Source organism: Agaricus bisporus, assembly GCF_000300575.1.
Source record: "Agaricus bisporus var. bisporus H97 unplaced genomic scaffold AGABI2scaffold_11, whole genome shotgun sequence".
In the NCBI taxonomy this organism is placed as follows: domain Eukaryota; kingdom Fungi; phylum Basidiomycota; class Agaricomycetes; order Agaricales; family Agaricaceae; genus Agaricus; species Agaricus bisporus.
Window position 1 is genome coordinate 1,156,114 of NW_006267346.1, and position 24,126 is coordinate 1,180,239.

The window sequence follows — 24,126 nt, forward strand, 5'->3', positions numbered from 1 at the left end:
TTCTATATAAGTAATGAGTGTCTTGTGAGTGTTTTGGACGATTTGAACCCAGAGAAACACGCACACAAGGCAACCATAAAGCCAACTCTCAAGTCCTCAATCTTTCCATTACCCCAAAATTCTCCTTCGGATAGATCGAGTTCGAAGTTGCCTTCAAATACTGGCGACGAGAACACCCCCGAGGGTTAATTGTCCCTTGTATTTAGTTATCCGGGGTCTGGAGGGCGAGCACTCGAGGTTCCGCGTCGACCCTCATTAGTCCTCGTCAGTCCGCGTCGAATCCTCGTGATCCCGCGTCGATCCTCATTGGTCCTCGTGAGCCCTCGTGAGCCCTCGTCAAGGACACGTGATCCCGCTTGAAACCCTCGTCGATGCCCTCGTCGAGCACTCGTGATCCCGCGTCGATCCCTCGTCCAAGCCCTCGTTGACACTTATATTGAAGTGGATATGCTATGATAATTAATACTAGAGTATGTGGATGACATAAATATGTAACAGGATGGTGGAAATGAGAATGAGATGACCGGAAAAGACGATTTATAAACTACAGTGAATTTGTAGTTATTAGATGAACGTCTTTTCCGTGGTTGCGGGGGCCTGGCAGGGAGAGGCTCGGTACAGCCAAAGGTTCAGCACGTGATCAGCTTACTAAATGTCTCAGATTGGTAAGCTTTTCAAAGTGCTCTTGCTGCGAGGAGGAAAACTGGGAAAGGATTTCAAAAGAGAGAGGAAAGAATACCTCGCAGGGCTGTGAATCCGAGCCGCCAGGACCAGAGCGAAAGGTAGGCAAAGCTGGCTTCTCGAAGCGAGTGCCAAGTGGCTGTGCCAAAAAGAGTGAAGCTCACAACTGGCTAGTTTGGCACACGAAGAGAGCCAGGCAAGCCTGCCCAAGAAGCTCACTCTTGCAACCGGATAAGATGAGTAAAAGGAATGGAATTAACAGGTGCTATCTATAGAAGAACGAAACGAGGTCATGGTTGAAGACAACTGATCTATTTGGGAACGCGAGTAGGCTGAGGATGTATTGATCGAGATGATATCCTCCATGCGACGCCAATATAATAAGAAGGCCATGGAGGTCCACCCACCTGTAGCGGCGACTACTTCGGGAGCCACACCTGAGAGGAGGAGTGAAACGGCACCACCAATGCGAAAACAATGGCCAGAGATCCGGGGAGAATCGGGGCTATTCCAGATTGATGTGATGGATGAAAGGAAAACTTTCTTAAGCATGTGAGACCAGCAGCCGTCTGGATTCTTGTAAGCGAACAGCGAAGTGTCAGCCGGAGCGCCGAAGTTGACGTGTAAATGGTTGAGGAAAGCAGCGACAGGACAAAGGGCATCGTTTCGAGCTGTAAGAACCACTGTGAATCCATCGCTACGAGTGGTCTTGGTCCAAGGAAGGTGAATAGAAAGAGACGTGGGGCCAGAAGGAATAGAAGAGAACTTGCATTCGGCCGCCCTGGTGCAGTGTAGAATAGGGTCGAATGAAGCGGCCGAAGGAACTGTGGTCTCGCCGAGACGTCTGCACCCGAAAAATGAGCAGAGGGCTGTAGCCCAGACAGCGGCGTCAAATGACAGATCAATGTTGAGTTTTGAACGGAGGGTGTGCAGCTGCTGTAAAGTAACAGGAGGACGTAGAGGACGTTTGAACTTGGTGCCACGCTTCTGGGCAGCTCTACGGATGAGATGAAGACGCTCGTCTTCCCCATGCCATGGCGCATGGTTGATAACATGCCAGGATCGCAGGCTGGAAAGCCACTGATTGATGGTCTTGCCTCCATAGTGGCCGACATAGGACGAGGCAAAGGTTGCCAGGAGCGTGGAAGAGGCAGGCATGCGATCCGTCTCAGGAATATCCCATGTGTCGCAAAACTGAGTGAAACGAAGGAGGCCAGCTGCGTAGGAGAGTTGTGTATTGGGGGCGAGACCGTCAAGTACGACTGAGTTTGCACGGTCCAAGAGTTCGGTGGGAATAGAGGAACTTAACTCTTCTTTAATGGCCTCAGCAAAAGGAGATGACCAGCGAGAAAGTCGCTCGCAGGCCTTGACCTTGGGGCGGAATGAGGAGGAAGGAGTTGAGTCACTGACCTTGGAGCGAGTGAGAGAAGAAGCCGGGGAATGTCCGGTCCTGGAGATGGCATCAAAACGCCTGTCATAGGATGAGCTTCTTGATCTGGCCACAAAAGAGCCTGGCCCAGGGGTGGTGCTGGACGAGGGAGCCGAGGAGGAGCGTTTGAGGTCACGATTAGCTTTAGATCTAGCGATGAAGGAATGACAACGATATATAAGAAACATGGAGTAAGGACAGGTAAATACGAGGTGTATATGCTGACTGACAATGAAGGCCGGGAACCAGGTAACGACGAGAAGGGTGACAGCGTGGGAGCCTGGATGGGAACCTCAGCATTGGATGATGGCGTCGGAGAGGTCTGTGGGAATCGGAAGCCGAAGGGGAATGCGAAGTCCATGGTGACCGAGGAGGCCTCTCGAGATTGGATCAGCGGGATTGGCAGCAGATTCAATGTAAATGAAGGAGGGGACGATGAAGCGGGGGATGAGGATGGAAAATGTGCGACGAATGGCGAGGTTAATGTGAAAGTTGGGGCTGCGGCCTTTCCCCATTGCGCCTATAGTACCCTGATTGTCCGAGTGGATGGTGACACGTGACTGGTTGACATCCCAGGCATCGAGAACATAAGTGATGAGCTCGACGGCTATAGTTTCAAGCCATGTGATGTCGCGGCCCCTGATTTTCCAATCAGCTAGTAGTCGAAACGCCATCCAGCGGCCATCAACCACGATGCCTATACCCCAGGAGGTGCTCGCATCAACGTAGATTTTTTTGTCAAAAAGGGGGGCTGGGGGTGGAAGAGGGCGAGAGAAACCCGGAGTCTGAAGGCGAGAGAGCCACCACTCGAGATCAGAGATCAAGGAGCGAGGGGGGTATCTCCCAGAGAACTCATTGCCCTCAAACGAAGCAGCGAAGTTGGAGAGAGAGGGGAGGCGTGAATGGCCATCAGGATAGACAAAGGAAATATAGCAGAGAGTGCCATGAATGCGTTCGACATCACGCAGCTTGGTCTTACACCGTGTTAGGGCGACTGTGACTGTGATGTCACAGGTCACACCTGAACTTAAGAACTATAGAGGAAAGTGACAAAAGTTTATTAGGCGTGAACCTAAGAGAACTCGACGGAGTCTTCTACAAGTTTCTACCTACTTTATATACCTAGACTACGGCGCACAGACCAACTACCCTAGGTAACTTATTTATATACTGACATGTGAAAAGAAGTACGTATGGGAAAGTAAACTAATTATACATTTGGCATGAGAAAAGAAGAGTGGAGTAAGAAGTAAGTAAACAAAAGTAAATTGATCATAAAAACGTCAACAGCACCAAACAAACCATAAAAGTGTCCACAAGCACAAACAACTCCTAAACCGGTAATCTACTCACACAAACCAATACGTCCCGAAGTAGTTACCTAACATCGCGTCACATGGACATAGCACAAAGAATCCGGCTATTGCCCATTGCCGTGGTCCCCAGTATCCCCATCTCTGTATAACCCACGCCTTCTGCTCCTCCCTGTCCCACATCGCTAAGCATACCCTCCCACACCGTCTGCACCGATGATCCGATAGGTTCCAACCTGCCGGCCTGACCTCTCTTCCTATAGCCGCCGCCGCCCTTCTCCACTGCACTTGCTCCGCATGGTTCGGAGGTAAGAAAGATAAGATTAGATCGATAAGTTCAATAGGTAAGTCTGTAGCTTGCGCCATTTTAGCAGTATGCCGATAGTTTAGCCTCCGTCGAACTGTAGCAGCAGAGGGAAATTATTATGTAATAAAATATATGACAGATGTGACAGCGTGACGCCGTGACATTCTGGCAAGGTTCTAACACACCGTGTGAATCGCAAGAGAAAGGAACGGACCCTATCCAGGTATTTCAATCTCTTATGTTCGGGAAGGGAAACGGTCTTCGCTATGAGATCCCATAAGAGCCCGATGAACACCATAATATGAGAGAAAGAAGGTGACCCTTTTTCGGGGTGCCAAGGAACTTGAAGAGGCGCTATTCTCCTCAGCATATCGTCTCGGTCATAATCATATCGGAAACCATTGGCGTCTGTGAAGGAGCCTTGAATGGCAGGAGCGCGTAGGACTGCAAGGTCGTCCTCATATTTGAGGATAGGACTAACACCTTCCGCACACCAAATGCTCACGATACAATTGGCTATCATGCCCGCGTTGCTGCTAGCAGAGGAGGCCCCGAAAGGATGGGCATGATCAACGTAAAATTCTCCACGGCGACCCTGCACGACGAGCCAGGGTTTGTGGTCAGGAATAACAGGGCATGTACGGTGGAACTTGGCGATGTCCACTGTGCATGCTTGTGTACCTGGAGGAGCGAGAGAGACCTGAAAGGAAGGAGGTCAGACGAAAGGCTCGCAAAGGCATTCAAAACGAATGATAAGATGGTGTATGGCCCGGATGGCATATGACACCAGTATGAGTTCAATCCGACCGTCGAGGACGGTGGTATGTGCAACTCAGAAAAAGAATTGAAGGAGACGCAGGGTCTATAGGATGCAGGATATGCATAAGGAGGAGGAAACTCACGAGTTCGGCTACCCTGATAGCTGTATCAAAACGAGTAGGAAAAGGAATTTGTTTGATAAAAGAATTCACAGACGCTATCGAGCGCCGCGATTTTGAGAGGTGACGACAGACACGAATCTTGTCTGGTTCGCCGGGGGCCTGAGGTTGGACGGCCACGATGAGAGGAGAGGCCTGAAAGGGACCCCGGAGGATTTTCTGTATGGTTCCAAGATCATATGGGCCATCCAAACGGCCTGCAGAGGTTTCATCAAGAAGATATTCATCAATGACCTTGCCGTGCTCTCGAGCAGAAACATGATTGTCCAAGATGTTGGTTGTATCAAGAAGGGGCATGGCGCCAATGGGAAAGCCTACCCGGAGAAAAGTGATTATATCGGGATATGCATCAAGAAGGGAATGCTTGGCAAGAAAATGTTCGAATGCGTCGCAGCTGTAGGGGTGGACAACTTTGGAGAAGATGTTGGGAAGAGCGTGTAGAAGGGGGTCGAAGGGAGGCCGTCGGGTAACCAAAGGGAGAAGACGAGGATAAGAGAGAAGGGGAGGGACGGCTAGGGATAAAAAAGACTCAGGCGGGAGCACGACGACAGGACCAAGAGAAAGCTGGGTGGGAGCTTCCACAGAATGAGCAAATGTGAATTCGCTCGGGTCCGTGAATACATTTCTTGGTGGTGAAGCTGGCGAGGTTGTATATGATACAGACCTCGCGACCATCGGGATGGAGTAGCTTGCCACTAGATGTCTGGCAGAACGTAGGTTTGCCCTCTGGGAAGGAGTCGGGTAGCTTGGATGTGATGTGATCTGCGGCCGAGTGGGAGCCGGTACACGAGGTACAAATGACCTTCCTTCCCCGAGAGGGGGGAAAAGCTTTCCTGTCGACTCTGGGAGTCCTGTTATCAGACCGAAAAAACTGCCTCTGAGAAGAGCTCGGGGAAGACTGTTGAGACGGGGGCTGGGGATTATTCTCGGCCTGGTACCTTGCCAGCTCGAAAAGACGCTTGTATCTGGCAAAGTCGTAGGACGAGAGAGTGGTCAGGATACCCAAATGGAGTTTACGTTCAGATTCGCGCCAGTAGGGGTAGAGAGTGCCAGCATCTGCCTGGGATGAAAAGAAATTGAAGTGGTCGAACCACGTTTTGGACCACGAACCGTTACCCTGACCAGTGACAGCGTCGTGTTCAACATCCCTCATAGACTGGAAACGCGTGTAGTTGATGGAAGAGGCTAGGAATCTGTCATATCCAAAGTTGGGGGAGGCTTCAGCACCGAACTGCGCTGAGAGCTTGTCTATGTCCAGAACAAGCTGGCCCTTCAGCTCTCCGGGGCTGGGATTGACGCGCGTGAGAGCTACTCGATTGAGGTTGGCGACGACGTGTTGGATACATTCTGGGTGGAGAAGTGGCAGGGGAAGAAAGACCCTCGCGTTCTCGGTGTCAAACATAATATCCGGGAATTCCAACAGGGTCAACTGACTGCCGACATTCCGCAGGGAATTTCCGTTCATGCGACGGCGTTTGGAATCGGGGGAAGCAGGATCGCCTCCTTTGGGAGTATCGAGTGATCCCCGTTTACGTTTACGTATAGCGAGTTGGAGCTTAAGCTTTTGAGGAAGGAAATCAGAATATGAATTGTAAATGTCAGGGTCGCAGAGCGCATCTAGATCTTCCGTGGCAATAGAGAAGATGGACTCGTTTTCAGAGTCCGAATCGGCAAGGAAAGGGTCTGACAAAGTGTCGATCCTGTTCTTCTCGCGACGTGAATTGCGCTCTTCCCTTCCTTTATTCCATTCCAATTGGGTTTTGAGTGACAACGACTTGAAGAGGGAAATGAGCTCGGGAGTGCGGGATTTAAAATTACGATCGTGATCAGCCACGAGTGGGGGTTGGACCGATCGTTGGCGTTGTTGAGGCTGGCCATCCTCGGGATTATTAGAGGAGGCGGCTTCAACACCAGGAGCAGAACCCTGAATGAGCGCATTATCACCCACACCAGCTTGAGTTTGCGAGGGACCGGCCTGATTGTCCTGAAGTTGTGACATAACAGGGTAAAGTCGTATCGAGTGTAAAAATAACAAATGTTTAAGCGAAAAAATCACCGAGGAGTGATCAGGCCGAGACAAAAAGGATGAGCCTGAAAATTTCAATGCGAGAAACCGAAATGGGTTATTTGTGGATGTATAAAGGTGTTATGCTAGGCCGAGCGTCCACTACATTATCTTATCCATTGATGTGATTTTTTCACATCGTGGATCGATGCCCTCGTCGAGCACTCGTGATCCCGCGTCGATCCCTCGTCCAAGCCCTCGTTGACACTTATATTGAAGTGGATATGCTATGATAATTAATACTAGAGTATGTGGATGACAAACTCTCTGGTGAAGAATACAATGTGTATATTCAATTCACCGGTATGTGTTACATCAGCCGTCCGACGTGCATTACTGTACCATTTCGACCTTATGTTCACGTCAACTGTCAACAAGCTAATTTTTGAACCTAAATTAGTTCACGTCAACATGTCAACAAGGGGTGTGAACCCCCTGATGGCAAAACATATCCAAAAAATATCCAAAAAAGGAACAACATATCCCAAAAAGGAAGCGTGAACATTATGTCAACAGTCCTCAAGGCTTCGTGAACTAACTCTTAATTGACACCTGTCATGCTTACATAATTGACAGTGAACATAAGGTCGAAATGGTACAGTACCCCGCATGGACTCCCTCGTGTAACCTCGCCGCTCGGCCACCCCGCATTATGTCACGTGAGCCCGCGTCGGGTTACCCTTTCTGGACACTAAGCCCGCGTCAATCCCTCGTAGATCCCGCCTAGGTCCCGCGTATGTCCGCGCCCGCGCGCGGGATCCTCGAATTTGCTGTAGCCCCGCAGCTAGCGTTATCTGCCTATGCTAACCTCGACAACTTGAATGCCGGGGGTCAAATAAAGGTCAGATACCTGTGCCACTCACCACTCTAACTGAACTTGGCCTAAGCTCGACGATTGTGGCATCCTCTTATCTAAAACCGAGTCTCATTGGTAGTTGTCTACTAGAAGAGACTTAAAGCTTAAAGGTCGGTGGCAGAGGACGAGCGATGTTCCAAGTGTAAACCATACAATATACCATAGTTACACTGATATCTGCCGCACATTTGAAAAGTCACTCCTTCGCGGAAAATTTGTGGGCCAGCACTGCCTGCATCTTTGATATAGTAGCACCCACCGCCGGGAAATAGCATCTGAGTCACTCCGGCTGTCAAGGCCCGCAAATGTCACGATGAAAGAAAGCCGTATTACTCTCACATGAGTCCGGGTTCGGAAGCAGAAGCAATTACCGACACCCATGCCTATCTGGTGAGTGCGAACACGGTAGACTTCGGCTCATAATTGAACCCGTATCATGACCTCATTGGGCCACATGTTCGTTTGTTGTTCTTTTTTCAAAGCTGTTCATGGATCCTTGAACCAATCAAAGTTATTCGCACTGTCGTTCAACGATGCATCCCTTCAAGATTAAGATTGGACTGAGTCAGCTTCAGCGCCCAAGAATTTCTCAGCCTCTCCATGGTTCTACTATAGCGAAAGATGATCATGACGGCCTAATTTTGCTCATACTAAGAATACTGACCCGTCGAGAGTTCTGAGGATATAAAGTCTCACCCCAGAAGTAATACGTCTTTCCCTATTCTCCCTCTTCGCTGGACAAGTTTGACCTAATCATGGAATCTCAGACACACGCCGATAGTGTTCCTTTTACTGGACCTTTCGTAGGTTTGGTCCTAATTTCAGTGTATGTGCGAGGTGGATGAAAAAGACAGACTCGTACATTAACTTTACCAACAGGCTATTTGGTTTCACTCTCCTTCAAGCATTTCAATACTATACCCGATTTCCAAAAGACTCGTTGCCCAATAAGATCAAAGTAAGAATGATGATCTTTTTTCTTCTCGAGCTCATTAAAAACATTGATGATGTTAGGTAGCCTTTATCTGGTGCGTGCCGTGAAACCATGGTTTGACATTTTCTGACATGTTGCTTATAGTATACTCGACCTTCTGCAATTTGTGTTCTCTATAGTCTTCGTCCACGCGTTCATTCTGGATTTCCAAACACGGGGTTCCATTCATGATTTGTGGTTCTTATCACTTTATTTGATAGACAGAGATAATTTTTTATTAATTTTTATCTCGTAGGAGCGTAAAGGTGACTACTAGAAGTTGCATACCATTTTGTCTAGTATCGGGCTGATGATTGTCGGACTATTTTCAGGCCGTGGTAGTCGTACAGGTGCGCAGTTAAGTATCTCATCGCAGTCCCTGGTCTCACCAATCGGCGAGATCAGGTCATCTTGACGGTTTCAGTGCATTTCATCTACCTTCAACGCATACACACACGTGCGTACATTCTCCCGATAATCTGAAAGCCGAAGCTCAGACGTCACTGGATAGTCTCCAACATACCAGCACTGAACAAAGCGATTTTTTCAAACATTATCAATGCGAGTATAAATGACCACAAAAACCCTTTTTCTCATTCGGTTATAGGCTGTGATATTGTTGATCGCACTCTTTTCTGTGGGTCAGTTGAGTGTCGACTGCGTTCACACCCGATGTTCTGATTTCACTCGTTTAGGATCTGCGACTGGTAAGGATAAGCCACATATGCTTGTGTAGTGCTAATTCGCCTATCGAATGATTAGTATTTATCTACGCAGTGTACGTCTCTTTCATACTCTCGATAAAACATAACGCGTACCAACATCATCCCTTTGTACATAGGATAAAAAGCGAAGGATTTCAGAGCTCACAAGTCACTGAAGATCTTGGCGTAAGTGTCGTTTTCATGATTTCTGAAAAACTCATTAAGGAACCTTGGAATAGTGGGCAGTGTTCATTGGCCTTAGCGCTAATGTTGCCATAGACGTTATCGTTACCGCATTGACATGTTATGTCCTGCATAAGAATCGCATAGAGATTGGATTGGACTATATCAGCAAATGGAGCGATAGATTGTTGCTCAGTCTTTTCACATATTCGCTCGCGACCGGATTGCTCACTAGGTGGGTTGTTTTTTTTTTTTTCTTCTGTCAGGAGAGTGGAGAAATTGACTTATCGAGATTTTTTTTAGTATCATCGCAATTTTGGTAATTATTTTCGTAAGTTTCGTTTGATTTTTAGACCCAAGAGCGTCATTCCAATACTTTCAAAAGTACTTGGCGCAGCCAGATACGTTGGACTACATGTCGATATGTATGATCATGTCAAAGCGTACGTTTTAATCTCGGCTTCACAAACTCATCATATTCATCTACTCAACATTTGGATAACTAGTCTACACAAACTCCCTTCTATCATTGTAAGTCAGTACATTGACACTTTATTTCGTCTGCACTCATCGAAATCTCAAAAAGAGTGCAACATGTCCGTCAGCAAATTGATGACGACGTAGTAATTGGAAGCAAGCAATCAAATTCAAACTTGGTATTTAGAGGTGTATCGCAATCGCAACGTAGCAAATGGACTATCACGAATGTCAGCAAGACGTCCACACGACTGGTCGGTTCGGATTTGGAGCTCAATGCTTCGGAACGTTCAGGCCAAAATACTGAAAACATTAAACGACCTGAAATTCCAGACGTGTTCTCGAAGTATTGGTTTCTTGAAGCTACAAAGGGACCTGGACACAATTTACGGGCCAGAGAGCCAGAAGCAATAGATGTGGAGAGTTGGATAAGCTTTCGGAGAAGTGAATTCCCTTTGGCACTCTGCGTCGTTGGTCGAAAACTGATCTATTCATTTTTAGTTCCAAGACGAGCATGGCTTAATTGGCCAATTAATAGGCGCTCATCCTTATGAACGAGCTGTTTTTTTTTCTGTCGAAAGGTCTTCACTGAACAATCGCGATTGTAAACCGACTCTGTTACCTGTATATAGTCTATCACATCCGAATCTGTAAGAAATAAAAATTCGACTTCGGGCTAATGAAGAACGCCGATTCGTGTCCGCGATAAATTCGATTGTTTTCTGTATAAGTGGGAACTGGAGGTCGTAAATAGCGAGCGTCGTGAACGATATATTATTCGAGGTACATTGACGTGGAGCAGAGTACAACTAAAAATAAGTCGGTCAGGTCAACCGAAGGCAGGCCTATTCATAGAAACGGGTACTTACAATATGTAAGGTTCCTATATAATGAAAAAGCTTGGCAGCGATACTACGGCCGGTACTCATCCTGGATATGACTTAGCTTGATATGGAAGCCTGAAAAGACTCATACTTGTCACCATTGGAGTAGAGACGGTCAGCAACCTATCTCAGTTTAATTTGATGGCTCAGATTAGTAAATAGTTGGTGCAGAATGATTGGAGCAAGTGGGGTCATACTTATAGGGACACTGTTAAAACAAGCAGGTTATAAACGCTCGGGACGCCCTGGATTGTTCTTGTCTGCTATTGGAGCCCGAACAAAGAGCGTTATCAAAAAGTAGTCTGCATCGAGAGCGCGTTGTTGGCAGGCAATCGTACGGCTACCGGCTTAGTAAACTGAATTAGGACGTTAGAGTGGACATTTTGTGGACACTGTGGGGTGAGGAACTCGCTCACTCAATTTCATCTCGAGATTGGTTGCTGACCGTCTCTAGTGTGGCGTAGCAATGGAATGCAGAAGCTGGTGCGTCTGGGGCTGATTGAATGTCAGAAGCCCTAGAACCCTTGTGGAATACTTGAAAGTGCCCCGAGTATGTGTCAGCAAATGACCTAGGAAGTGGTGGTGAACAAGAATCATTCCTAGGACAAGTAAGATGAAAGAGCTTGAAGAAAAGAGTAGAAATTTGCTGAGGCGAGAGACGGAAAGGAGGGAGGAGGAAGGGAGGGTGGTATGGAAGATGGCAAATGCCGAGCCAATGGGGGATCAGAAAAGCAGTGTCTCGCGGCTCTGGGCAAAATACGAGTGCGATTCGTTCGTTTTCACGCACAGACATGGGCGAATTGGCGGCAAAAGAAAGACTGCACAATTCATTCCTCCCCTCCCACTCCCCCCGCCCCCCCTAATTGCTCCCCAGGCGCCCATTCCTTCCTCCGCTTATGAATCCTGAGCACATCTCCGACCAGGACGACCTCCAACTTGAAGAGACTGCGGCTGAGGCCGAACATCAAGCCGTCGCTGAGGAAGACGAGGACGATAGAGAAGAAGAGTACGATGAATCAGCCGATGAGGACGAGAATGAGGAAGACAGTGAAAGTGAAGTGGAAGAAGGCGACGACAGTACGAAAGATAGCATACCCATTGCAGAGTCGCATGGGCCATCTGCAGCAGTGCCTGACGACGGCGGTGCAGCGTCGTCGGCGTCGCGTTCCATCGCCATACCCGTTCTCATTCACCCCTCCAGTCCTCCGCCCATTTCGGCTTCTCCCGCCGGAGATCCCGGCCTGGCTTCCTCCGTTTCTGCTCCACCCGGACCTTCCTCCAAGCCCGCCGCTTCTTCGGCTAAACCCCGCTCAAAGAAGCCCAGATCCCCATCGCCATCACCGCCACCCGCCCCTCCCGCCCCGCCGCTTACGACCATCCGACTCGAAATCAAGCTTGGAGGCCCGAATAAATACGAAATCGATGTATCAAAACTGGCTAAAGACTCGGGGCAGCGGCCACCCACGCCTCCCCCGAGAATTACTGTCACTAAGCAGCCTGTGAGTGAGAGCGAACCTGATACTGATGGTGGAAAGAAGAAGAAACGTCGGGTAAGATGTCACTCAACTTTTTGTTGAACTTGTTGTGATGCTCACAATCATGGCTGCGTAGAAAAATCCTACATCGGAATATTACGATGTCAACGATCCTTTCATTGACGATTCTGAACTTGCACTTGACGAGCGGACGTATTTTGCTCAAACAAAACAGCAAGGTTTCTATGTTTCCAGTGGGGAAGTTGCACTTCTCAAAGACAAGTGAGCCCTTGATGATGTCCACTGAGATAGACAGGGATATTGATAGTTTCTTCTCAGGACACCCAAAAAACCCAAGTCAAAGAAGATGATTTCCCTCTCTGCAGCTATCAATGCCAGCAATGGATCCGCTGTCAAAGCATCCGCCGTCAAAGCATCTGCTGTCAAATCGGAGGGGACAAAGGAAGAGGAGACTGCTAATGCCGACGACTCCGGCGCGAAATACGGAGATGAAGAAGGTGATGAGCGTGTTGGGCAGAAACGGAAACGGTATATTACAATTGTCGAGAATGGAAAGAAACGGAAGGTTGTCGATCAGGTGGGTTATTCACACCATATGTATTACCCCCTCTCATGTATGTTTCTAGTCCTCTTTCCATCCCGAGCTTCAAGCGTCCATTGAGAGATTGAAAGAATATATCAAAGCTGGTAAGTGTGTGTATTTAATTATCATGTTTTTTAACTAGTAACCTATACTCGCGCAATCACAGAAAACTGGTCTCAAAAAGGCAAATTTCCTGCGACTCTCAAACCTCAACTCGCGAATCTCGCCTTACAGGCAATCAGACTCGACGAATACGATGAACATTTCTTCAACCTCATGCCCGTTTTATTCCCTTACAACAAATTCACGATGACAAAATTAATTAAACGGACAGTATTTGCGGATCATATGAAACTGCTTCATGATAGACAAGAAGAACTTCTCAAAGAACTTAAAGCTCTTACGACTGAAGGTTTTCAAAAGGCCGAAGAAGAGTGGACGAGAAGCGTTTTAGCTTGGGGTTAGTCTTTTTTATTATTTCTATTCTTCTCGGAAGCTGACAATTGAGTTGGTATTTATATTATTAGATCGTCGTCAGGAGAAAGCTAAAAGCGATCAACCTGATTCAGCAGCTCCTACACGTCATCCAACAGAAGAAATGGAAGTGGATAGTATTAGTACCGGAGTTGGTCAACAGGGAGATGGTGAAAACAAGGATGGAGCTGGGAAAGAATCGAAAGAGGCTCAACCACCGCAGAAGAGGTATCGATTGACGGAGCCGATGAAGAATGTTGTGTGGCAGTTGGTATTACTCAGTAATGAGTGTTGTCGATTGGAAAATGAGAAAAAGTGAGTTTTTTGGTTTTTGGTTTTCCATTGGTTTGTGTAGATGTTGAATGAATGAACGAACACATACACAGTAATTTAGAAGGTTCGGTTATTCAAGTTAGTGAACAAGGGTCGAGAAAGAATTTGTATCAGAAAATCGTGGCGCAATTCCCGGATGGATGGATGAATTCGGGGAATGTTTCAAGAGAAGGTGAGTAAAAAAATCCTGATGATCCGGGAAAATGTTAAGACAATGATATCCAGTGAGCGTTATGAAGAAGAAATTTGAAAAAGAGACTATGGAAGGCGAAGATTAGTACTTTTTTTTACTCTAACCAGAAGGTTTTTTATTATCGATATAGCTATAAAGCCTGCCCGTTTTCCTCCTTTTCTGATGTTATTCCTTTCCTGGGTCCCGTCTTTCAATTTTATCATCTCTTTTTAATGTTTTCCCTTTTCTCCCTCTTCGCTTTATTGCTTATCGAAATTATTTGTCTTTTTTTTTTTTTTTTTTTCGAACATGTACTATGATTGGTGATGCTGGCAATTGATAGCTGTTGGCAGTTGATTGTATCCTTATTTTTTTTTTTTCGTTATTCATACATGTTCTTATATTTCGATTTCTTTCCATTTTGATTCCCCGCTTTCTTTCGCCTTTGGCTTTTTCTTTTGTTTTTCAACTCGAGGCTGTCATGTTTCTGATATGGCGGCCCTTGTCTTTTGTCTTCTTTTTGTGTTACTTACTTGGACTGCCTAGCTTTGGTTATTTACTTTTTAGTGTATTGTGTACTAGTTAAAGACATAATAGTTTAGAGTCTCTTACCATACTGACAACAAATCGCACACAAAGCCACTCGAGATCCGCTAGTCCACGGTCTTGCTCGTCATCCCGTTCTTTATCCTTACAAATTCCAAACAGTCGAAGCTAAAAGATCCTCTATCTATATTCCGCAAATATATATACCAAGTCCATAGATCATCACATCATCGTCGCCACAAAGATTGCACCCATTACAACACCACCACCCAACACACTCAAACCCAACTTCCCACCACTCATCCTTCTTCCAACTCCATTCGTACTCCCTTTACTAGTACTCCCCATTCTCGCTCTATCCTTTCCCGAATGTCCATTCGAAGTCGCAAGTACTTCAGGATCAATAGTGGCGGTGTTGAGAAACTTGGTATGTGCTGATGTTGTGAATGTGCTTGTAGCTTGACCGAGTTCTGTAATATCGTCGTCGGTGTTGAAGAAGACGAGTGCGAAGCCTGGGGCTTTGACGGGGATGATACAGGCGTTGTTGGTTGTATCACATGGAATATCGACGACGTTCAAATCTCCTTTGAAACGTCCATCAACTTCGAATTTGTTACCAAACGTCTACAATAACAACAACAACAACAACAAAATCAGAAATCGAATTCGAAAAACAAAAGACAATAACGCGACTCAACTTGTCCAGCCCAAGTGATATTATATTTACTCGAAACGGATTTGGCTTCGAGATATTTGACTTTGACACTTCCTGGAACGCCAGAACCAGGAACACTCAGTGTAACTTGCAGATCACTCGGTCCTCTCGTCCCCTCCAAATCATCGACGTAATTGAACAATGCGACTTTGCTGAGCTGACTATTCTCATAAACCCCATAGGCAGGAGTAAATTCGCTACCAATTGCTCCAGTAAGATCGACGACTTGCGACGTGTTGGATTTTCCTAGAGCTTCGGCGAGAACGAGGACGGAGTAGTAGATAGCACCGACTGTCCATTCATGGAATCCAGTTTCATTTGTAGGAGGGGCTATGGTGTCAAAGCGTTTTGTTAGTCACTTTTTTTTTCCAGCCTAGTGGAATGGACGCGTTTACCGGTGAATGGGTTGTAAAAGACATTCTGTCCACCAATATGTAACAAAGCATTAGAAAAATTAGAATACGCCATCTGGAATCCATAATCCAAAGCCCAAAGTGCAGCACCAAAACTATCAGAAATACCGGGGAATCCACCACAAGAAGCGGTATTAGTCTCGAACATCATGAAAGGTTTATCATATTGTTGTGCGAGGGCTGTAGAACTGAGATAGGGATTGACGAGTTGAACACCGGCATTGTGAGTGAGATAGGATGGAAAATTTGTTTGAGGGTCTTGGAAAGAACCAGTACCAAATTGAGCATGACAATTGTTGTTGGGATAACTAAAATTTTATTTGTGAGAAATTTTCATAATAGGAAAGAGCGATCAACGCACTGTTCGACTGTCAACACGCAAAGATTGTCTCTGTAGTTATCAATGAATCCGGTATCCCAAACCATCTGAGGTTCCCAATCGCCAGTTGCAAGACTAGGCCCAATAAGTATATCATTGGTACGAGGAATATTTCCATTCGCTTGCATCGCTTGGATAAGTTCTCCGAATTCCCGGTTATAATCCTGAGGAGTATAAGGTGCCGGACGATGACCATGTCTAGCTTAGCTATCAGAAAAAAAGAGGCTTGGCCAGGAAGACAACGTGAGAGTACCGTTCATACAAATCAGGCTCGTTTCCAGCCTGTAACCCAACAAGCCTATCGCCAAGTATAGCTTGGCCATACTCCGCAATTGCCAAGCGCCAGTTCGTGTCATTGAAAGGGATACCTGACCAATCATTAAAAACGAGGTGAATGGTTGTTTGACACTCTCCAAGCAAATAACAGCCATTGAGAGACACTCACCAAGGAACCAGTTGACGTTCACCAATGATGAGATGTTCGCCGCAATGTAAAACAAGTCAACCGTATACAGTACGGCAGGCGTCAATGTCTGTAATGATAAGACAATGAGCAACCCAGGAGAGCGTGGTAATGTGCATGCAGAAATGAAAACAGAAAGAAGGGTAGAAGCCTGTCACATACAGTTTGGGTGAGGCTCGCTTTCTCCTTTGCAATCGCTCTACCGTTCTCAAGTTGGTCTACCATGACTGCGTACTCCTGTGTGTTACCGCCCAGACGAATGAGGACGTGGCCTGCACGTTCTTGGAGGTTGGATATGAGGTTGAGGAAAGGCACTTGGAGATGCGACCTAATAATTACGGTTATTCATTCTATCTGGTACAAGATGAACCAGGAGTGGACTCACGAGTTCTTTCCGACTACATTTATTGAAAAGTAACAGTTGCGTTGAGCACGAGAATAAAATTTACGGAACAAAATCAACGTAACACTCACGAACTTGATTAATGACCGACATTTCGATAGAGAATCCAAAGAAAGACGCTGTCTTGTGTGGTATGGAGAGATTCGGTACACTCGCCGCATCTCTCTGTAAATCGACCTTGAACTCCCTAACAACATTTGTAGGCAAAGGAGGCGGAATCAATTCGGTGTCATTGTAGGCAGCCAACGTGGTCTGTGTGGGTTCCGTTCCAGAAGCCGACCGCGTTACACCGAGAGGAGTCTGGCCATACACAGTCACGGCGGCATTGACGCCAGTTCGAGCAAGACTGAGCAGACTCAGAGCGAGGCTGCAAGGAGACGATAGGCGCATGAACGGTCCAGATAGCAGATGAAAGAGCGAAGGGGATCCACCAGGGGACGGGCAGGGGGAGTAATAATATGAAGGGGGACAAAAGAAAGGCAAGAAGGACGACTACTTTTTGATGCCAATGCGCAGCCAAGTTGAAGCCAAGCGAGATTATGTACCCGCGCGCTTTTATAAAAAAAACAAGCTAAGACAGGTGCTGCATCCCTGATTTCAATACGAGGTCGGACTTCCGAGTTTTCTTGCAAAGAAATTGTCGACAGATAGGTGAATATTCAGAAGTTATATTGCCAGCGGGAGTGTAAGTCAGTAGGAGAGATTTCTTGTGCATCATTCCAAGAGAAAGTAGAGGAAGAGCAAAGGAAATGCATCGTGCAATTGGTGGCTATTTTTAGGCCTTCGTTTGGAAAGGTCACACCGGTCACATGTTGCCGGCATAGACAGGCATAGACTGAGGATCAAAAAGATAGAATCTTTTTTTTTGTCCTTCTTTGACTCCTTCAAAATCTGGCCACCACTCAAGCGCTCCCTCTAGGAATCCTCCCGGAATCGAAGAGGGCGCCAACCAATATGGCAGGTACGCTAAGGTTTATTTCACCCAGATCTATTTTCACTTACACGAGGCGCAGGCGCTGCTCTCAGCTGTCATTAGACAGATATGCCAAGATGTGACAAGATAAACTGACAGACCGCGGACACTGGTGGAAATTCTTACATGTCGCAGACACTTTTTCGTTTCCACCCACAAAATACCTTGAAAATACGTCGGGTGGTGCTACTGGTATGGAATTATGTCTTTCTCGAAGAGGCTTTCCTCAATTTTTCTTCTGTTGCTCACAAGGTCTCGGCATTATCAATGTCTTTGTGATTCCCACCACGGACGGTCTGTAGCTCCTGCCAAGCATAGTTTTCCTTGGCTTTTGCCAATAAGAATGAAACTTAACATGAGCTAGCAAACCTGCCGGGGTAGGAAAATATCAATTACATTGATTATTGCCTTGGCTACGACAACGCCCGCTGTTCATCCTCTGTTCCTTGTGCTGTTCAGCATGGATTTTTTGTACGATGACCATGGAACTTTGATGTTATTGACATCGTCCTAGATGCGCATAGATCAAAGGATATATAAAGCCACCAATGACCGTACGCCAGTTTACTCTTGCCAAAATTTTTGTGATGTATATTGCGATATTGAATTGATAATGTTGTTACTATACAGATTATACTAGAGACGTCATAACAGCGTGGTAGAGTGCAAATGAGGGCACTTGAACTTTGCAGAGAGCGTTCGGCGTTCACAGTGATGAACGTCGATTTATTGATCCTTTGAACCATATGTTTAAAGTGGGGGATAAACTGGAGCGGAGATTATTTCTTATCTCCTCAAGCTCCTCGATTTGTCGCTTCCTAGCTTGCAAAGAGCTGTAGTATGGCGAATATACACTAAGATGCTGCGAGTTTGCGTCAAATTCCGAGTCCGAATCCGTAATCAGCACGAGAGGCGCTTCAACATCAGGGTGACGACAATGATTTTCCGGCCGTCTTGTAAAAACGATTTCAGCCGGAGCTTTCATTCCAATGGTTCCGGAAGTGTCTTGGTTATTAAGTTGCCGGCGGACGTTTTGCACGCTGTTAACATTCGAATTAGGTTGACATATCACCAGTTAGTCAAGTTGACCCACAAGGACAAAACCGAATTCGTATACACTGTTGAATATGTCAGTGAGACTCGTTCTGTAGAATTCGAGGTCAACCCTTACGCCTTGTCGTGATGAAAGTCACAGAGAGATAGTCCGTCGTAGTTGGCCGTTCCAAGTACTAATGGAGTATTCGGCGTTTTGTTTGCATTGAAAACCTGCTATCGAACTCACGAGGACAATCACTAAAGTAGCAGCCAGACTATAAATCACACGTATTTCAATATATTCAAGGGAATAAAAACTGTCGTTCGAAACTTACGTTGTCAGAATCCCCGTGGCCAGTGAATATCTGAAGAGACTGAGCAACAATCTGTTGCTCCGCCTGCTGATATATCCCAGTCCAATATCGCGACGATTTTTATGCAAGACAAAGCATGTTAATGCCGCAATAATCGCATCGAGACAAGCAGCAGCCCCAAATCCGAGATAAATCACCCACTGTCGGAAAGTTCATTGATTAATCTACTCTGAAGTTATGAACAAGAGAGACTTTACAGATTGATCCCCGCTATTTGCGGCCGTGAACGCCACCCTGACATTTTGTCTAAGTCGAGTATTAGTTGCTTAGTGCGTCCGAGGAGTGAGGGGCTTACACTTTGTAGCAAAATACTGTTTACCAAACGATAATTAAATATCGGAAACAAGATCCTATCGTCCATGCTTACCAGCTCCAATGCCTACATGAGATATGCATATGAATGAGGCAATCTTCACCGGAATGTCTGAAACAACTTACAGATAGCACATAGGCCAATTAAACATATTACAGCCTACCGAATGAGATCGAGAGTCAGTAACTCAAAGTTGTTGAATTTTTCAATAACGCACATTCATAATTCTTGTGAATGTCTTTTTGTTCAACGCCGGTATGTTAGAAACTGCCCAAAAGAAATTCAGTCTGTCGAGGCAGTCAATCTGATGATCTGGACGCACGGGTGTATATTCGTTGCAGATAGATGCTATTGTTTTCGGATCAGAATCAGCCTGGTACTTCCAAGTTTCATTTGATATATAGCTGACATTTGAACCAGAACGATCAAGAGAGTCTAGCGAAGGATGTGAAATGAGCCATCGCAGAGATTCTAGCTTCTCACCTGGGTCATTGACAACGCCTAAAGCGCGCCCATACCCGTCAAAATTAAATTATGGAACTTGAATATGAAAATTTCGAGTCACCTTGAGACTCCTGGAATGAGAATTAGTTCTAGGGACCGCGTTGTGACACCGTCAATACGTACCAATCATTTTTTACTAAAACTCCAGAGCCCGACGCTCTCCATCTTGTAGAGATAAAGTTGGCGTAGAAGAGGGAGACAGAGAAGACGAAATGCGAGACGTCAAGAGCGCTGAAGGAAGTCAATACCGTAACGAAGGCAGTTGTGAGTTACGACACTCACCAAACAGTGCCCACCTATCGCCTTCCGTCGTTAGTGATTTGAGGACATATGAGCAATCATTCAAAGCGTATACTCACTTTGAGTTTGCAAAATAGTGAGTCTTTTGGAAACTGAAAATAGTACTGGGACGCTTGTAGGATTGTCAGACCGAATAGCCTGGGTGTCGTGAGCGAGGGGAGTTCATCTTCTTCAGATCATACATACACTGTACCTACGACGAAGCCTATGAACGGCCCAGTCAATGTGTCCTCATCGTAGGTCTGGGAATCCATATTATACCAATTGACTGAGGAACAAAGTTTGGCAATGAGGAAAGATAGGCATCAATTTTGGAGCAAGGATTTATATCTCCCCGAGGCTCCCGGTTCTCGTCTAAACGGGATCGAAAAGTCGTGGATTGATTAATATCCGTTTTGACCGGTGAGCTTCGATGATGATCGATGATGACCCCATCAAGTCTAACAATGATACTCTCATCTCTACCAAGAACGCATACACAGCTTCAAAGTTAACGTTAATTAATGGTCCGAGATGCCACCGGTACTTGATTGGGGGCACAGCACTTTATGCCTGTATATCCTGGACCGCCGGAATACTCAGACGTTCGATGTTGAGAAGGATGAGGTCCTCGCGCATGGCTATAAAAATCGTAGTAGGAATACTGACAACTGATGCAGCAATGCCTTGGCGGGTTCTGAGACCAAAAGGTTCAAAAGCAGATCCGTTGTGGCGTAAAGTTCCCCGTTTTGACTGCAAATTGTCTCCTACGTTGAATACAGACCCGCATATAATACACATTCACTTCGACATGTTAACAGGGACCTCGCAATCTACTTCATCATACAAATCAACCAAGGAAGTCAGTTTCACCTGTCTTGATGAATGCATCGAGACCTTCTTCAATTGAAACCTCTCCTCCAACCATGTCGATCGCTAGTCCCGCCGCGTCCTCTCTGTCGAGTAGAAGTGCGAGAGCTTTCGCAACGTCATCCCTCTGGCATAGCGAAAGAGCGTCAGTGACAAATACCATCCAGTATCATTATGATTTCTTACTGAAATGCTAGGTGTCAGATGGGTCCGACCGATCGATGCTTTACCTGTTCCGGGTTCGTCACTCAATGCACCAGGTCTCAAAATTGTCCATTTAAACGCGGTTCTTTGAACCAAATTCTTGTCTGCTTCGTATTTCATTTTCATGTATGTGCCCAATACACTTCGTGCTTGATTTGCATGAGTAATGTCTGCTTCGTTCTACGATAGGGGTTAGATAAACTAGAAATCCATTTGGAATCGGTTCAGAGACTCACATAATGAGAAGGGATTTTCTCCGGGTCTCTGACATCAATGGCAGAAACCAAAATCAACCTAGGTTTCTTCTTTCCGTCCACTTTTTCAATGGCATCAAAAACCTTTACAGCGCCTTCATAATCGACTTTCTTCGTCCGTTCAGGTCCACCTTTCCCACCAGATCCGGCAGAGAAATAAACCACATCTTGGTTCTGGAAGGCGACTGCGAAGTCGGACGCGGGTGAGTCTTCGAGTGAAAGAACGAAAGGCGTTGACCCAGTAGATTTAATATCATTCCCTTGTTCTATGTTTCGGATTATAGACGTAACGGTGTTCTTTGGGGAGAGAAGACGAGCGAGACGGAGTGAAACCTAGGAGTAGGTTCAATGGTAAGAAAGTAATTTCCTAAGAATGATCCTCCGAGCGCACATTACCGTGTCCGCCAACGATTGTGACTTTCATGCTCTTTCCGGTATTCCTAAATGCGAAAATGGAGGGGAGCCGAATGGTGGTCTGAAGGTGAGTGTATGCACGATGATGTCACTGCAAGTGAGATGTCGCCATGATTTCTTCTTTTCCCAGGTGCCTAGATTCGGACGAGATACTCCCACTGAGTATCAAATAGCTCCATGCATCGTATCACAAGGCGTCCTAGGAAGACCATATATATATACTATAGGTGGGCTTAAAATTGAACGGGCATCTCATGGGTCTAATGTGAAAGAAATAGAATACTACTACTCCTGTCATATTTTGGTATAAATGAGATACAGCGCTAATTTGGTGGACAGTTGGCAAGAAACGATGTACAATGGCAGATTATGCGCTTCCAATGTCTATACCGGTGACTCTTGAAAACCGGCTTGAAGCCAATCAACAATCATATCTGGTGCACCTCCACCTGACTCCCCAAGCTCCCAGGCATAGAAAGGATCATTGTGTATACCTGAATGTTCTTGCATGTTAACATGGGAATGGAAAGTTTCAAATACGGATTGGAAACGAATAATCTCATTGTTGAGACACTCTTCCCGGCCTGCCGTGACAAGGACACGGTCCGCGAACGCGTCGACGCCCTTCCACCAATCATCCTTTGCACTATTTGCTTCAATATATCCGAGGTACTCCCTTGGCACGGGGCCGAGGACCTGTGAACCCCAATCTCGAATAATGCCAGCAGTGAGCATATCAGTGGAATTGCCGCTACTGAGTGTTCCATGTATATCCGAGAGATCCACCCAAGGGGATATTAGGCAGGCACCTTTGAGAGGAGAAGGAAGGGATAAAGGCGGTACATTTTCATACTCAAGAGGGTGCAAAAGGTGGGCAAGAACTTGTAGTATCAAGTTTGCACCTGCAGAGTCGCCCGCCAGCTGGATGTCTTGTGGATCAACGCCTAGGCTCATGAGGTGGTTAATGGCAGCCACAGCTTGTTTGAGTTGGGTGGGAAAAGCAGCTACTGGGACGAGAGCTTAAAAGAAGATGGTTCGATCAATAGTCAGAAGCCGTATTCTTGGGACAGTTGGAGCGAGCTCACTGTACTCGAGCATCGCAACGGATGCGTTGATACCGCGTTCCCGAAGCTTGGTCACAACATGAGCGAAAAATGCGATATTTGTTACACCGGGGGGTAGCAAGAAACCACCACCTGTTTCAGACGTAGCAGAATGATATTATTAGCCTTCAATAATGTAAATCTTGGAGAGTGAAAGCTCACCGTGTAGATATAAGATGACTTTCTCTGGTCTCCGCTCGCCTATCCAGAGAAGGTTTGCATCTCCACCGATTGACTCGATCTGAGGCTCTTGTTTCGCTTGCTTGCACCAAGTAGTGTAGTTCCCTCTGGTTGTTCCGAAAAGGTATTGAAGTTGACGGATATTGAACTTGGTGACTACGTATCGAATACGGCCATCACAAACACTGCGCTTTCTGGTCCTGCCACTCCACTTGAAAACAAAGGTCCAAACCAAGACGATGGCTACGCGGAAAGAATTAAATCAGCTTCAAAGACTATGCTGTAGCACTGACGTAGGAGGAGAAGTTTGAAGAATATCGAGACCTTTTCGAAAAAGGAAGGACGACCGTATTGGTTTGCTCTCGGTATCAAGGAAGTGTTTTCCGACATTGTCAGGAGGTTCTGAGGCGAATAGTAGCACGCAGAATCACGCCAGCCACAAGTAGCAGGTGGGCGGCTCTAGCGGTGACAGCAAGAAAAACGCCGCTGATCAGTTGGCAGTGGGAACTGACTCAAAGCAGTTCACATGCTACGGGAAAGGTGATAACCGACATCAATCTTCTGAAGTTCTGGCATCATCATGCGAAGCCCAATCACTGCCTTTCGCGGTTAGATTAGTGCCGAATAATACTTGTCCGTTTTGAGAATCTTTTGAAAAGTGGATGAAAAATAGGTCTTTTGTCAATTAATGGCCGCAATCATTTGTCATATCATGTATGGGTCAATTCCGCGAAGATTTGGCCACAAGATATATTCGAAATTGATAGCGCTAGATTGAGGGAGATATGAAAAGAAATGGAAATGACATACAAAGTTAAAGTGTACGCGTCCGAAAC

General features: G+C 46.3%; 7 protein-coding genes across 7 annotated transcripts; 2 read left to right on the forward strand and 5 right to left on the reverse strand.

Annotated features, from left to right (window-relative positions):
• Positions 1-936: 936 nt before the first annotated feature.
• AGABI2DRAFT_210551 (hypothetical protein) lies at positions 937-2,298 on the reverse strand (the record flags this gene model as incomplete). Its single annotated transcript, XM_006455850.1, has 1 exon — positions 937-2,298. One exon carries the CDS (start codon positions 2,296-2,298, stop codon positions 937-939), a length of 1,362 nt encoding a protein of 453 aa, XP_006455913.1.
• Positions 2,299-5,000: 2,702 nt separating this feature from the next.
• AGABI2DRAFT_145913 (hypothetical protein) lies at positions 5,001-6,667 on the reverse strand (the record flags this gene model as incomplete). The annotated part of the gene is made up of 2 exons (XM_006455851.1): positions 5,001-5,180; positions 5,333-6,667. The coding sequence occupies 2 exons, from the start codon at positions 6,665-6,667 to the stop codon at positions 5,001-5,003; spliced, it is 1,515 nt and encodes a 504-aa protein (XP_006455914.1).
• Positions 6,668-9,088: 2,421 nt separating this feature from the next.
• AGABI2DRAFT_195218 (hypothetical protein) lies at positions 9,089-10,630 on the forward strand. Its single transcript, XM_006455852.1, is given in 12 exon segments — positions 9,089-9,123; positions 9,170-9,203; positions 9,258-9,269; positions 9,325-9,340; positions 9,404-9,452; positions 9,506-9,684; positions 9,753-9,780; positions 9,835-9,892; positions 9,956-9,980; positions 10,036-10,370; positions 10,428-10,497; positions 10,512-10,630. 4 exon segments carry the CDS (start codon positions 9,865-9,867, stop codon positions 10,478-10,480), a joined length of 441 nt encoding a protein of 146 aa, XP_006455915.1. The 5' UTR covers positions 9,089-9,123; positions 9,170-9,203; positions 9,258-9,269; positions 9,325-9,340; positions 9,404-9,452; positions 9,506-9,684; positions 9,753-9,780; positions 9,835-9,864; the 3' UTR covers positions 10,481-10,497; positions 10,512-10,630.
• A 1,076-nt stretch (positions 10,631-11,706) lies between these two features.
• AGABI2DRAFT_188031 (hypothetical protein) lies at positions 11,707-13,974 on the forward strand (the record flags this gene model as incomplete). The annotated part of the gene is made up of 8 exons (XM_006455853.1): positions 11,707-12,360; positions 12,422-12,567; positions 12,625-12,883; positions 12,933-12,993; positions 13,056-13,349; positions 13,417-13,678; positions 13,750-13,868; positions 13,922-13,974. 8 exons carry the CDS (start codon positions 11,707-11,709, stop codon positions 13,972-13,974), a joined length of 1,848 nt encoding a protein of 615 aa, XP_006455916.1.
• A 448-nt stretch (positions 13,975-14,422) lies between these two features.
• On the reverse strand, positions 14,423-17,248 carry AGABI2DRAFT_227554 (hypothetical protein). Its single transcript, XM_006455854.1, has 9 exons — positions 16,859-17,248; positions 16,770-16,782; positions 16,547-16,712; positions 16,367-16,454; positions 16,175-16,289; positions 15,904-16,119; positions 15,525-15,850; positions 15,113-15,459; positions 14,423-15,038 (listed from the first exon to the last, which is right to left on the reverse strand). Exons 1-9 carry the CDS (start codon positions 17,175-17,177, stop codon positions 14,637-14,639), a joined length of 1,992 nt encoding a protein of 663 aa, XP_006455917.1. The 5' UTR covers positions 17,178-17,248; the 3' UTR covers positions 14,423-14,636.
• A 3,746-nt stretch (positions 17,249-20,994) lies between these two features.
• Positions 20,995-22,079, reverse strand: AGABI2DRAFT_210556 (hypothetical protein). The gene is made up of 4 exons (XM_006455855.1): positions 21,985-22,079; positions 21,576-21,926; positions 21,322-21,519; positions 20,995-21,262 (listed from the first exon to the last, which is right to left on the reverse strand). Exons 1-4 carry the CDS (start codon positions 22,015-22,017, stop codon positions 21,116-21,118), a joined length of 729 nt encoding a protein of 242 aa, XP_006455918.1. The 5' UTR covers positions 22,018-22,079; the 3' UTR covers positions 20,995-21,115.
• A 195-nt stretch (positions 22,080-22,274) lies between these two features.
• AGABI2DRAFT_227561 (hypothetical protein) lies at positions 22,275-23,781 on the reverse strand. The gene is made up of 4 exons (XM_006455856.1): positions 23,584-23,781; positions 23,273-23,533; positions 23,093-23,203; positions 22,275-23,026 (listed from the first exon to the last, which is right to left on the reverse strand). The coding sequence occupies exons 1-4, from the start codon at positions 23,678-23,680 to the stop codon at positions 22,392-22,394; spliced, it is 1,104 nt and encodes a 367-aa protein (XP_006455919.1). The 5' UTR covers positions 23,681-23,781; the 3' UTR covers positions 22,275-22,391.
• Positions 23,782-24,126: the final 345 nt, after the last annotated feature.

Coding starts and splice junctions, on each gene's coding strand:
- AGABI2DRAFT_195218 (XM_006455852.1), top strand. CDS start 9,865: ATGTCGATATGTATGATCATGTCAAAGC. Junction 9,893..9,955: donor ATGTATGATCATGTCAAAGC/GTACGTTTTAAT, acceptor TTGGATAACTAG/TCTACACAAACTCCCTTCTA. Junction 9,981..10,035: donor ACAAACTCCCTTCTATCATT/GTAAGTCAGTAC, acceptor AATCTCAAAAAG/AGTGCAACATGTCCGTCAGC.
- AGABI2DRAFT_227554 (XM_006455854.1), bottom strand. CDS start 17,177: ATGCGCCTATCGTCTCCTTGCAGCCTCGCTCTGAGTCTGCTCAGTCTT. Junction 16,290..16,366: donor GAACGTCAACTGGTTCCTTG/GTGAGTGTCTCT, acceptor ATGATTGGTCAG/GTATCCCTTTCAATGACACG. Junction 15,039..15,112: donor ATATCACTTGGGCTGGACAA/GTTGAGTCGCGT, acceptor TTGTTATTGTAG/ACGTTTGGTAACAAATTCGA.
- AGABI2DRAFT_210556 (XM_006455855.1), bottom strand. CDS start 22,017: ATGAAAGTCACAATCGTTGGCGGACACGGTAAT. Junction 21,520..21,575: donor AGAAAATCCCTTCTCATTAT/GTGAGTCTCTGA, acceptor CCCCTATCGTAG/AACGAAGCAGACATTACTCA. Junction 21,263..21,321: donor ATCTGACACCTAGCATTTCA/GTAAGAAATCAT, acceptor TCGCTATGCCAG/AGGGATGACGTTGCGAAAGC.
- AGABI2DRAFT_227561 (XM_006455856.1), bottom strand. CDS start 23,680: ATGTCGGAAAACACTTCCTTGATACCGAGAGCAAACCAATACGGTCGT. Junction 23,534..23,583: donor CTTCAAACTTCTCCTCCTAC/GTCAGTGCTACA, acceptor CTTTCCGCGTAG/CCATCGTCTTGGTTTGGACC. Junction 23,027..23,092: donor CGTTGCGATGCTCGAGTACA/GTGAGCTCGCTC, acceptor TCTTCTTTTAAG/CTCTCGTCCCAGTAGCTGCT.